This window comes from Myotis brandtii, unplaced genomic scaffold (genome assembly GCF_000412655.1).
Source record: "Myotis brandtii unplaced genomic scaffold, ASM41265v1 scaffold1577, whole genome shotgun sequence".
NCBI lineage: Eukaryota > Metazoa > Chordata > Mammalia > Chiroptera > Vespertilionidae > Myotis > Myotis brandtii.
This window is the reverse complement of record NW_005355741.1, coordinates 869,518-883,319: the sequence shown is the minus strand read 5'-3', so window position 1 is coordinate 883,319 and position 13,802 is coordinate 869,518. Positions and strand designations below refer to the sequence as shown.

Here is a 13,802-nt window from a genome sequence, read left to right as displayed (position 1 = left end):
CCTCCAATGGTCTGAGGGACAGTGAACTGGCCCCCTGTTTAAAAAGTTTGAGGACCCCTGATTTAAGACATGTAAAAAGTGACAAAGAATAGGAATAAGCCCCTGTGTACTATGACCCAGCCTAAGAAATAGACCACTGACTGTACAGGGAATGTACCGCTACCAGTTAGTATTTCTACCATTGCTTTTCTGACTTAACCATCATTGTATTTTTGGTGCTAATTCCCATGTGGTTTTTTTGTTACATGTTAATCACATATGTGCATATCTTTAAGCAACACATAGAATTGTTTGCATGTTTTAAAACTTTTTCCAGTTACATTTTAATGAATAGCTTCGAAGCCGGGGGGTGGGGAGGGGGAAGGGGGATATTATACAAACATTAGTTGTCCTGTATGTCAATTCAAATATTATAATGAAACATGTTCATGTCAGTGGTTTATAATATACTCACTTTATTGTTAAATATAAAATCTCATATTAAATACCACTCAATTTTGCGCTGAAACTGAAAGGCACTTAGGGCTATACTTGTCAGTAAGTCAATAGAAGCATAAAACTCATAGACTAGGTCGACATTAAAAGACAGCACAGACTATCATTTGAAAACTGATTCTATCACCCACAGAAAGCATGAAACTTAAATGAAATTTTTTTTTTCGTGTCTCAATATTTCTGGGTAGCAGATGCTTTCTCAAAAACAGATTTTACTTTTAAAAATATCAAGTATAATTAACACCTTGAACACAAAATGAAATCTTTGCTTCCAGATGCATTTCAAGGTGTTGAAATGAATCTATGCAGCCCTCTGTGGCTGGGAGTTTCCCCCGACTTACTGAATCTGCTGCCACTTTTATGTGGCGCAACTGAAGAACTGAGAGTGAGAGCAGGGCACTTAACCTTGACTGTGTTTGAAGGACGCTTATTAACACAGGTGCATTTTGAGAAAGGTCTCTTGGCCTATTCCTGACCAACACGGTGTAATGAGTAGGGTAAGAACTAGTTGCCCTGTTACTTTATTATAGAAACATCTAGCCAGAGCATTACCTAGATCAGTGGTCGGCAAACTGCGGCTCATGAGCCACATGAGGCTCTTTGGCCCCTTGAGTGTGGCCACGAAGTTTCAATCGCACTGTACGTGCACGCCCGCACGTGGTATTTTGTGGAAGAGCCACAGTCAAGGGGCTGCAGTTTGCCGACCACTGACCTAGATGAAGTAAATTTAAGGCAAGCATCATGGACACTGTATTGTGATGAATATAAATAAAGATAAAAAATTCTTGTTTTGAACATTACATGTCGAAAGTATTGGTCTTGTTTTAAACATTCAATTTTATTAAATTTATTCTTTTAAATGAAATTGCTGAACCGATTTTAATTTTAAATATCAGGTCTCTGGTGAGAGTAAGGGAAACAAAAATTACAGAGGCAACTTGTATTCTCAGTTATCCTCTGAATTTAACAAACTGTGGATTAACTTACTTAATAATACTTTGTTCCACCATAGCATGGGTGTTGGGAAGCACATGAGACACACACACGCACACATACACACACACACACAGAATTGTCTTTTCAAGTGTTAAGAATTACACATTTACAAACTTTTTATTGCTTATTTGCACGAATACCAAATCTAACTATACAGTTTTAGAAAGTGGCAACTTTAATGTAAATTTATTTTCAGGAAGGAATGCTCTCCACAGCAAAAGACAAAACTTGAGTTTGTGGGTGTAGAAAAAACTCCATATACAGGTAACTTTCAATACTATATTTGGCAAAATCAGGAAAATCCTGTATAATAAAAGGCTAATATGCAAATTGTCCCCTGGGAGTTCGACCACCCGATATGACATGTGCTGACCACCAGGGGACAGCACAGAATGAAGGAAGGCCCCAGTCGGCAGCTGGAAGGCCCCAATTGGCCCTGACCGCTGGCCAGGCCTGGAGACCCTACATGTGCACAAATTTCATGCACTGGGCCTCTAGTATTTAAATGTTTAAAAGGTAGTTAATGCCGCTCCCTTACCCCCATCAATTAGCGAGAAAACATATGTGGATAGTTATTGTGAGCTCTAGCCCTAGCCAGGTAGCTCAGTTAGTTATAGCATCATCCCAATACTCCATGGTTGTGAGTTCAATCCCTGGTCAGGGTACATACAGAAGCAAACAATGAATTCATAAATAAGTGGTACAACAAATCGATGTTTCTTTCTCTCTCTCTCTCTCATCAGTAAAAAAAATGTGAGCCCACTGTTTTCAGGACAGAAAAACACAGTAAACTGAACCCTGTTTCTTGGCTGTAAGATTGTAATAGGATTTGAGAAGGCGTGGTCTCTGACATGGATCTTTGTGACGGAGCAAGCTTACTGGTGCAACTCATCTCCTTAGTGACAAACACTGCCCTGGAGAAGTGTCTAAGAACCTGCGATGCGTGTTGATATCTTTACTTTTGCACTCCCGGGGAGCCCACCTGACAGATGACAACTTCCACAGCATTGGATAGAAGGGACTTCCGAAATAATCCCCGAACCCTCTGGTTTGTGGGCGAGGAGGTAGTTTGTTCGGGGACTTCTCCACAGACGAGGTGTGATGTCCCAGCATGCATTTCGGATCCCACACTAGTTAGGAGAGGACTCTCTGTGCAAACATGGACCTGGTTGTTTCTGCTTCCTACTCTTTCTGCATTTAAATTCCCGGCCTTGTGGACCCTGAACTCCTCCTTTCGGTGACCCACAAGCACCCCTGCGCCCAGGCCTCTATCTGCTCCCCTGACCTTGATCTATTGCCTCTTATGGTTTGCTACCTATCAGGGGCCCTTCTGGACCCTACACCATTGTCTGCTCTAGATGGGATGCCTCTGGACCACTCATGGCCTTGTCCCCCCTCCTCTTCCTGGCTGCTCCTCAGCCATACTGTATGGAAGTAACTCGTTTCAAAAGCCAAGAAAGTTACAATTTACCTGTCAGTAAACAGAAGACAGTTTATCAACAGACTTTACCTTAATGACTACAAATGTTTACCTCCTGTTTTCCAGAATGCAAAGAAAATCTTGGAAATGTCATAATATCTCGCAAACATTTGCAAAACAGATCCTTGTTCATCCGGAAAAGAAACCATTGTATTCGTTGTCTCTTGACACGAGGCCAGTGTTCAGTGAGAAACAGACAGACAGGCACACACAATGACACGAAAAGGAGCTATGCTAATTAAAAAATGGCAGCGGGCACTTTATTAAAGATTTATTTTACAATCTCACCGTTCAAAACATCTTTTACATCAACAAATGCAGGCAACCTGAGTATTGGAATCCTAAGTGACTGATCTTGAAAATAATATATTTGTAGCTGAATCCAAATATGTTCAAGAACTATTTATATCAAAATGACTGGTTTTGTTCGAAGTATTTTGATTTCTCTGTCCTTGTCCATGAAAAAAAAAATTAAAACAGGTATCTCACCATTCATTTGATGGGCAAGCTGGCCCACTCCGAGTATTCCCCATGTTTGTTTGGATTACAGCTGTTTATCTTGCAACTTTCTTTCAGATAAATGAAGCACAAATGTAACTCTGGATCACGGAATACCTGCCAGACCCCTTATGCATACCTTCACTTACAAACCCCGGTGCCAGGGAGTCATTCATTTGCTAAAGAAAAGTGCTACAGCAGCCCTTGGCCACAAACAACTCCGAGAGAGAGAGGCCGGCCGCCCATTAGTCCCGGGCCTCCTGATCCCCCTTCCAGAGCCCTGGCCCTCGGAGGACACCGCCGATGATAACCTGGCACCCCAGGTAGAAACCCAGCCAAGTGCGAGCGTTTGAAGCTGCCGTTTGGCTGCCATCGTGTCAGCGAAAAGAAAGAATTCAGGCACCATGTCATCCAGTACAAAGGATAAAAACGGATTCAACCGGAAATTCAATGTGGCACCACATATGGGATACATGAGCGCGGTTATACAACAGGCCACATATTTTTTTTTGAACAGTCTCCTCCATGTGATGCCGAGGACATGTGTAACCATCATAACGTCTCTAGGAATCTGTGTTTAATTTGAGTCGGGGTGGTGGCAGGGATTGGAGATCTGAAGCCGCCACAGGTTTGTGGCAGATGGCTCTGTGTCAGCTATGACAAGCAGCCAGGCTCGGCTTCCTCTGCAGATTTTCTTTTCTCTCTGATCAGGTAAATATGGGCACACTCTGGAAAGTTCTACAGACTCTGCCTTAGGCTGCGGGTTTGTGAGGGAGCCCCATCTGTCGCAAACCTTCCCCTGGTTCCGTGGCGAGCAGGGACCTGAACTTGCCACGCAGGGCTTCCCAGGAGAAAGGAGTCATCTCACCCTGCGAGGGGAAGGGAGAGAAAGAAGGAAGGGGCATGAACGACCCGGAGACGAAAGCATGCTGGGCATTCATGCTGTACATTTGCATCACGGACATCAATTGGATTTCAAAAAGCCACCCAGTAAATGCTTCTCCAGTTTTATCACCTCAGGAAATCCCAGTTTCTGATTGGTTTAAAGTAGAACTATTTCCAAGAGCAGGAGAAAGCTCCTGGGTTTTTTTTTTGTTTGTTTGTGGGTTTTTTTTGGGGTGTGTGTGGGGTGTGTGTGTGTGTGTGTGTGTGTGTTTTCAAATGTGTACAGTCTGCTGCCCATATACTTCCTGCTTTATGTGATGGATGACAGCTATTAGAAGTTTATCATCCAACTTTTAACTTTATATACACAAGATATACATGTTTTTGCTAATATGAATTTTACTTTTAAGTGGTGAAGGCACAAGAGAAATGCCATTACAACTACGTGGAATTTACAAAGCACTTCAAGTTTACTAACAGGTTTATAGTCATTATTTCATTAGAGCAGTACCTCAGGGGGAAAATGCTATTAAGAATTAAGAAAAAAAAAGCCTTCCAAGTTTACAGATGAATCATATAGGGGTTAAGAAGTTCACCTCGAGCTAGGCTGCAAGCAAGCAGCAGAGGACAAGGAGTCAAAATCGCTAAGTGATCGGAATCGCCCCGAGTGTGTCTATTGTGCTAAAGGTTCTTTACTTTTATTTCACTTAGACAAATCAAAGGATAACTAAGCCCCATAAAATCAAGGAAGGCAGTGCAGAAGGAGAGAGGGAGGAGTAGGGAGGACGGAGGAAGGGGACTGACAGAATTCACCTTAAATGATGCTAATGCTGCTGAGAGATTTCAGAAGTTCTAAAAATGGCACATGCTTTCAAGTTTCCATCTTTAAGGAAAAGGTAATGACTTTGGAGAGCTGTTAATATTAGTGAGCAACACCTTATCCACATCTAGAGTATAAGTTCAAATTAAAAGAGGACTATAATGTGGCCTGTCTCTTAAAGGAAACTTAGAGTGGCTTGGCTGTGGTTCGGGTAGCTATGGCCTGAGCCAATTAAGACAACCGCTAATGGCTTTTCTGGGCACCGAGTCTGAATTATAAGCTTAATCATTGTTTGGATTCACTTTTAGGCAGAAATCAGATAATTCTTCTCTCCTCTGAATAACAGCAGGTTACAAAGATTTCTAGAATGTTAAAGAACATGAAGAGGAGAGTTCAAAAAAAAAAAAAGAGGAGAGTTCAAAAAAAAAAAAACAAAAAACAACAACCAACAGCTATCTTCTGGAAAATCTTAAGAAACTACAAGTCACTTTCAAAAGGCACAAGAAAGGATGGCATCTCTTTTTATTCCCATACAGAAGATTGCTCAATTCGTAAATAAAAGTAACAAGAGATAGGACTTCTGTCTGGGAAGTACCTACATGTACAACTGCCCTATTTGTACTCTGGCTATTTTCAATACTGGTAACAAGGACATCTCCATACATCTTTTTTTTCTTAGAGCATTTTAAAATATAAAGATCAAAGGTTCTCTAAAAGCATAAAGCACTGATCTCAAATACTTGTTAGGAATATTTACAAAGAAAATCCACATAGTAAAATAAGGCAAAAAAAATCTACAACTTCATGGCATTAGATTTGCTTGGGTTATAAAATGAAGAACTATTGTTAGTGTAACAAGTCAACCCTTGGCTAATTATTTTCTGATTATTTCTAGAATCTTGTGTTCAAATGAGGTTTGAGAGTCATAAAGGGCTCCTATTTTATCTATGTGACAAGTGTGTGGCCAATGTGTCTAACCTACTTAGAAGAGGAAACGTCCGAAAATACCAGAACGCTGCAGTCAAAGACTAAGCCAGGATGTAAACGTTTTAAAGAAATAGCTTTAATTTTTAAGATTAAAAAATTATTTTAGATTGTAATGTAATTAATTAACAGTTTCTGTATGCATTGCATTTCTCTTAAGGTCTTATGAAAAATGTGTGTGTGTGTGTGTGTGAGAGAGAGAGAGAGAGAGAGAGAGAGAGAGAGAGAGAAGAGGACACTGCATTCAGAGGAATTTAAACATTTCGAGTCTGAAACCATTTTAGGTGAGAAGTCATGGGCACCGTGTTCTGTAATAGAAAAAGTCACTTTAAGAGAAAAAAAAAGTATCAAATTCTGTTTCTGCTTTTCAGTTACTGTTTCAGCATTCTGTTTCAAATCCTGCTTCAAGTTATAGCCCCCAAACTCTCACTCATATTGAAAGTATAATGTCTCATGTGAGAAGAAAGCCAAGTGTTAGTAGCCTTATTCTAGTCATTAAATTTCTAAGTGTGTGAATCCATATGAAAAATTCTATCCTAAAGTGAACTCTATATGATAAGCAGTGGAGATGATTTAAAAAATGTAAACTTTTAACAAAAAAAAGAGTAAGGTGTAAAAATGTAAAAGGAGCAAATTTAAAAATTCAGTGATATTCTATCCTTTTAGCTCTCAGAAGCATATGTTTTATAAAAGCAAAATAGCACTCTCCAATGGAATAAATCTAAAAAAAAACCCACCCTCAACATTCTCTTTACAGTACACACAAAAGACTCTTCCATTGCATAAGAAAAGTAGGTAAAAAGCTGTCTTGGGGGAAATAATTCTCTGGTACTTAGTGAAGGCAAATGTTACCTGAAAAAAATATATACTTATAAAACATAAGTGAAAAAAAGATCGTAACTTATATCTTAATTATAAAGTTTTAAAAGCCATTCTTTTTCTCTTTTGGCTCTAAATCCTGCTCCAACAACCACACTAACTCTGTGGTATTTCCTGTCATTTTTACCAGTTATTCCTGACAATTGCATATTAAAGCTCTTAATTACTTATAATTCCTGAGCCATTAGATTAATTTTTAGATAAATATCATCAAGTTCTATGAATGAGAACATACATGAAAATGTATAACAGATTTATAAGAAAAGAATCCATGGTAGAAAAAGACATAAAAATTAACTATACATATAAATTCTTATAAATGCTTATGCATGAAATACATGTAAAAAGTAGTAACATGAAATAACAAGTAAGGTATATGTTATCTTTTAAGCTGTCTGAGGACCAAGTGGTATATTAACAGCATACCACTAAGCTGACATTGTTTCAGAGTTTTTCCAGAAGTTGTTTGTAAAACAAATAATTAATAGCTACGTTATGGCAGTAGCTGTATTAAAATATTTCATCTGGAGATCTGCTTTTTTTTGTAACTAAAGGCAACTTGCTGCAGTAACTTCTGAAATGGTTAAAAATTGGCAGATGCAAAATAACAGGGCATAACTTGAAGCAAAGTTAAAAACTGATACATTTTGACAGTGGAAATACAATGATCAATACCATGCTCATCGCAATGAAAAAAATTTTTCTTTTGTATTTATATGAGATGATAGATGACAACTAAACTTACGATAACCATTTCACAATATATGAAACTGCTGTATATCAATTATATCTCAATAAAACTGGAAAAAATTCACCAGAAAGGGGAAAAAAATCAATAATTTGATGGTGAACTCACTGACAATAGTTTGGTGTCATATATAACAAATGAATCCATTTGTATTAACACTTATTATTCTACTTCTTCAATTGTTATAATCTGTACATTTTGATAGTCTGTCACGTGGGAAACAGCTTGATTAATATTTTATACAAACAAGACCACACTAAACTTTAAAAATTAGGGACTCTGGACATAGACCTTGAACAACTGTTTTCTGTGGGAGGCTCCTATGTACACGATACAATCGTATCGACTCAAGAGTAACACTGAAGCCTGGAACTGTTCAGTCAGCATTTTAAACTATTATGAGCTACCTTCTGAACCATTGCCAAGTTAATAGACAATGAAAGATAATGAGCTTGAAATTGGGTGTTAAATTGCATTTTTGGTTCTCTCCCTTTTTCTTGAAGTTTAACTGTTTCCTGCAGAAACAAAGTCATGTTTTGATGTATCACTATGTAAATATGTATTTTAGGCCATGAAAGGGGAAGGAGAGACACAAGGAGGCAAACTGTATTTCCTGTAGGGAGGTTATACATTAACATAGGAAAATTAAAATACGCTGGCTTATAAAACTGCTAGATTGTAAACTATACTGAATTTATGGAAAATGAAGATGCTACATTCAAAGAATATAAAAAGGTATATTACTCATGGCCTAGAGCCACCTTCAAAATCATAATGCATATTTATCCCAGTTCAATTACTCAGACATTTAGTGGGGCCTCTTTGTGTTGTTGTTTCAACAATGTAAAATTCTTGATTCAAACAAGGGAAGAAAGATAATGAATAAAAGGATTGAACGATGATGCTATTTAAATTATGTTCCCTTTGCCTTTGCCATTCTGAGAGGAGACAGACAGTCTAATTCAAAACAAACTGAGGGTTTTTAATGTCATTTTATTAAACTGGGCAAGGGAAACATTTGATTCTTGAAAGTCATCTTTAAAACAGTTTAAAAATGAACACCAAACTTCACTAACTTTGTTCACCTGAATTTTTGAGGACTGAAGATTTCCTTATGATGGGCAGAAAGGCTTATCTTCATTAGTATAATTGTAGAATCTCTCCTTTACTTCCTTTTAAACTAATGAGTTACATTAATCCAGGTTCATTTTTATAAGCCTCTTGGGGCTAAATGTAAAGGACAGTCATCTTAGAAAACAATAAATTAAAAAAAAAGCATGTACCGTGCATTAAGTGCACGTATTTCATAAGACCTAGGTTAATACAACTGGCATCCAGTTTAATTAATCCTTGTTAGTGTAACAACTAATATCCCTCCCTAGCATGTTTCCTTTAAACATTAGTATGTTAATTAAATGTTTTTTTTAAAGATTTTTTTCTTTGTACTTCAATATGGCATTTATACTGCTTAAATCGCTTCTCAATAACTACCTTATAGAGATGTTTCCTTACAATATCAGGTCTCTTGCAGAAATTCTGGAGCCTTTTTGAAAGCTGTTCAGGTGTAGAATACAGATATTCAGCTGCAGGAAAAACAGATACATTTTTAATGAAACAAAAACCTCAAAGCACACACTCGATATTAGTCACTTTACTAATTAAAAATGCATATTGCTCTGTGCCGCCTCGTGTTTTACATTATTTAAGCATGATTTTATAAGGTTACCTCAGCTCACAAGGATGTTTAATGCTAAATAAGACTGTGTAGTTGTGCTGTTTAGACATCTCCTTTGGGTGATTAAAATACATTATTCTAATGTAACACAATGCATATGTGATATATTTAGTGATGAGATTTTTTTTTTCCAAAAGAACTGGTACTATTGCCGTATGTACCCTGTACAACAGTTGCATGTTATTAACTAGTCAATTGTTTAAATAATTTGGTGTGACTCTCAGTCCTCGATCTTTCTCTGTGTATATCATTAAAAAATCTGTAAGCAATTGCAGCAACGCTGACCTGCTTATAAAAACCCATCAGTATGGGATGTGTATGCTAACAATGAAGAATGCTATTTGAAAACTTGCTTTTTTGTTATCTTAAGAGAACAGATGGCAAATATAAGCCTACTCTAATGTATTAAAACATAAAATTTTCCTTAACACTAACATGTTGACTTGCCAAATAAACAATTGCTCCTGCCTAAGTTTATTTTCAAACTTTCGCATTTAGCACGAATCATGTATTAAATCCCAACAAAGACGAGAGAACATTAAAGCAGCTACCTGGAAATATTTCGGGATAAACCAAATCTTTGGGACAAAGTGGGTAACAACCACAACACACAGCTTCCAACCTAAAGAAATGTTAGAAAGAGGACAAAGATGTATTAAAAAGACATTCCTGTCATAGCCAGAAAGCAGTTTGGTTAGCCTAAGTGAACAGTATGAGCCCAGAGTTAGCTGGGGTGAAAATCATGGTCGGCAGTACAAGCCTAAAAGCCAAAGTTGCTCTTTTAAAAGATTTTATTGATCATATATGCATTTCATAGAACAGAACCAACAGCATATGTTTTGTTCACTGAATTAATCAAAGCGCAGCTCTGCATTTTTTTTTTGTTTTTAAAATACTGTTTAACACATTTTATAATCAGCAGATAAACACATGTAACAACATGGTAAAGTATGGGCAGCTTTTCTTAATAATGCTGCGAAGCCCCCGAATGTTCATTTTTCAAAAATGTTTAAATAAAATAGCAAATACTTAACTTCAACACTGTAGCCGTAGAAATGATCGAGGCACTTTTCAAAGCATCAGGGGAAAAAAAAAATTACAATCTGTTGTGATGGGGCATTTTCATTTTGTAGCTCGTGCCTCCAAACAACTTGTTATTCTGCGGAATGGAAAACTGGTCCCCCTTTTATTGAAAAATGCTCATGAAGATTACCCCCATGGACATTTTGCTTTCTGGACTAAAACATGCAGCTCTTTTTCCATTTTATCAGAAGAGAATACTTTTGTTATTAAACAAAGAAACCAGAAAGTTTCGCTTTGTGACAGGCTTTCCCTAAGGACCACCTACAGGTTTTTTTTTTCCGCGTCACTGCAGTGAGGGTTAAGCAGAGGGGAGGTAATGCACCTTGAAGGCTGTGTCTGTCCTGGATAATGGCTACCGATCTGACATAATAAACCTTAAAGATACCACTGTCATTCCTGTTGGCTAGGAATTATGCAGTGAAATTCAAAACACTCTTTAAATATGTTTATTTTATGAGACACTTTGAATTGCATCCAAAACGTTGACCAGAAGAGGAATTTTATTTTGAACTGCAGATTTTTTTTTTCAACCCAAGAATGATTTGAAGTTATGTCAATGTTTACCTCGTTTACTTACAGTGACAAAGTACAGGCAATTTGTTTTTATTTATTTATTTATTTGTAATTTAAACTGTTTTTAAGTGGGCGATGTGTCCCCTGTTTTACTGTGGACTGAAATTAGTTTTAATGAAAAAGTATTTACTTTGAGCTGCAAAGTTTAGAAAAAGACTGAGTTCAAAGTTTTTCTTGAGAACTGATAGGAGCTACAAAATGACACGGTGGCAAGGCACAGGGCCTAGTTAGCAATTATTAATTTCAAAATCCAAACTAATATCTAATATTCTCTCCTCTACATACAGAGGGTCCGCATAGAAATTCTGGTCGGAAGCGCAGCTCTGAACGGCTCTGTGACTGCATTATAAAACATTCACAAAAGTTTTGAGCACGTAAACCAGAGATATTCTTTATGAACGAAAAGAAAATATGCACTTTATCTGAAGACACTCTGTTTAAAAATGCAGTGCTAGTCGAAAAGCAAATACATACGAACATTCTCTTATAATTATATAAAATCAAAAGAGTGAAGTCACAGGCATTTCAGAAAGTGCACATGTTATCTGCTTTTTAATAATGGATTTGAATTAGAGTGTTCTGTTCCCCGAAAGAAAATTGCAGGCCAAGTAACATTTTGAGTCATCGCATGAGCATGTACCATGCCATTTCCAAAAAAACCTCTGCTAATTAAAATACAGTGAGATAGGAATGACATTATTTGATTTAGGATGAAAAAATTCACAAATCGGATTTCAACTTGTATTGGTAAATTATCTTATGTTTCTAATTCATTAAAAAACAAAACAAAAAAACCCACCACTTTTGAGTATAATTTTGACTTGTTAAAAGACCAAATCTTACTGTATACATTATTTGTATTTGGACTATGTTTTAAAATATAGTATATAGGTCATACTATTTTTAAAGAAATTTATATAATTCATTCCCATAAGTTTTTCATATTTTATTTTGGGGGAAAAAACCCTATCATCTTGTGACAATAATACAATTATTCATCATTTCAATTCTTATGCGCTACCAGTTAAATAATAAATAGGGTTCCAATTGATCTATTGTTAAAATGACTAGCAAATGACCTTTTTATTCCAATTAACAAATCATCTGCTAAATCTATGAATCTTAATATTCAGATCTATTCACTTCAATTCATACAATTTATCTGGAAATAGTTGTTGGGCTTTTGATTCTAAATATAATTAGCTGATAATTTTGCTTGGCTGAATTACTTTTCTGGAGGGCCTGCAAAGGCTCTCAGTCGCATTATCTAGCAATAATGAATCTGATAGGTGAAATTTTTTACTGTAATGAGGATGAGACACAGTTGTGACACCTGAGTCTGCTAATAACAGAAGACTGCTAATTATCGACAGCACTTTTTTGTGTGATGCAAGGAGAAAAAAAAATCCCTCATTATTAAAAAATAAAAAGTTACAATTATAAGTGACACCGGAGGAGAGTAAATAAAATGGAGTGATTAAAACATTGCTGCTTTAAGGGTGTTTTTAATTAAGTGGAAATGCTAATGTTGTCATACTTAGCAGATGGGATTAAAATTAGTTATTGTAAGTAACTCATATTTTATGTTATGGTTTCCACAGCATGTCTACAAGATCTAAGAAAGTGATACATTCCATAAGACATTTTAAAAATGAAATTCTCATACTCTTTACAACTCATAATAATGAACATCATGAATAAACTATTGAAAAAAAACCCTGCCAAGGATTTTACCATAGTGACTTAACTAGCAAGGAATGTAGCCATAATGTCCTGGCCGGCTACAGTCTCACTGATGGTCTGCCTCTTGCTTTGCTGATTGTTGCATTCCCTATTTCATTCACACTCAACAAAAACAAAAGTTTGGTACTTGGGCGCTGAGCCAACATCAAATGTGGTGTCAAGAAGGTAGGGCCTGGATACAAGGAAAGATCATGACCACCCACTAAGGTGATGTTCTAAACTAAAACAGAGGATGCATCATGTAACTGCAGATAAAAAGCTAATTGCACACTTTCTCCTACTTTATTTGTGTAAAATTTTCCATCTGCTACATCTAAAGATGTCTAAACTGTTAGTATCAAACCTGCATTCAGCTGCCAGCTGTGCACATTAAGGATTGCAAAACACTAAGTAAATGAGCCAGCGTGAAGCCGAGTGGTAGTGGTCCATCTGCCCAGGGCTGTGGGGAAGGACCCCAGTACCTGGTCCTTTTCAGAGCCTGTCTTTGCTTCAGTGGATAGGAGAGGAAATTAGCCACATTTCTAAGCGTCTCCATTTACAATACCCAATGTATCTGCATTTTCCCGGGTAACTTCTGTGTATTCGATGAGTATTCTTCTAGAACAAGTTAATGGAATTCATCTCTTTTTGAAGGTTCTTTGGATAAATTTTAATAAAGCCCCTTTAGAAATGGTCTTTAATAGATTAACGGACAAGTTTCCAAACAATTCTTGGTGATATTTTGAAGAAAATTTCCAAGTAATCCTTTATGAAATTCATTTCTAAAGGGCAGACAGCAGGTCAAATGACTTGGACTCTGATTCATGTCCTAAAATCAGAAGGCAAAGATTTAGGGGTCCCTGTTTCCTCTCAAACACATACATACCCCAGGAGCATATCCACA

General features: G+C 36.9%; 1 protein-coding gene across 3 annotated transcripts in view; it reads right to left on the bottom strand.

Annotated features, from left to right (window-relative positions):
- Positions 1-3,206: 3,206 nt before the first annotated feature.
- GTDC1 (glycosyltransferase-like domain containing 1) overlaps positions 3,207-13,802 on the bottom strand; it is a 315,044-nt gene continuing 304,448 nt past the window's right edge. For all 3 annotated transcript variants that reach the window (XM_005862021.2, XM_014536236.1, XM_014536237.1), the window contains 3 exons: positions 10,072-10,142; positions 9,277-9,368; positions 3,207-4,338 (listed from right to left, as the gene is read on the bottom strand). In XM_005862021.2, coding sequence (XP_005862083.1) covers positions 4,222-4,338; positions 9,277-9,368; positions 10,072-10,142 — 280 coding nt within the window. In that variant the 3' untranslated portion in view covers positions 3,207-4,221. The remainder of the gene's footprint in view (positions 4,339-9,276; positions 9,369-10,071; positions 10,143-13,802) is intronic.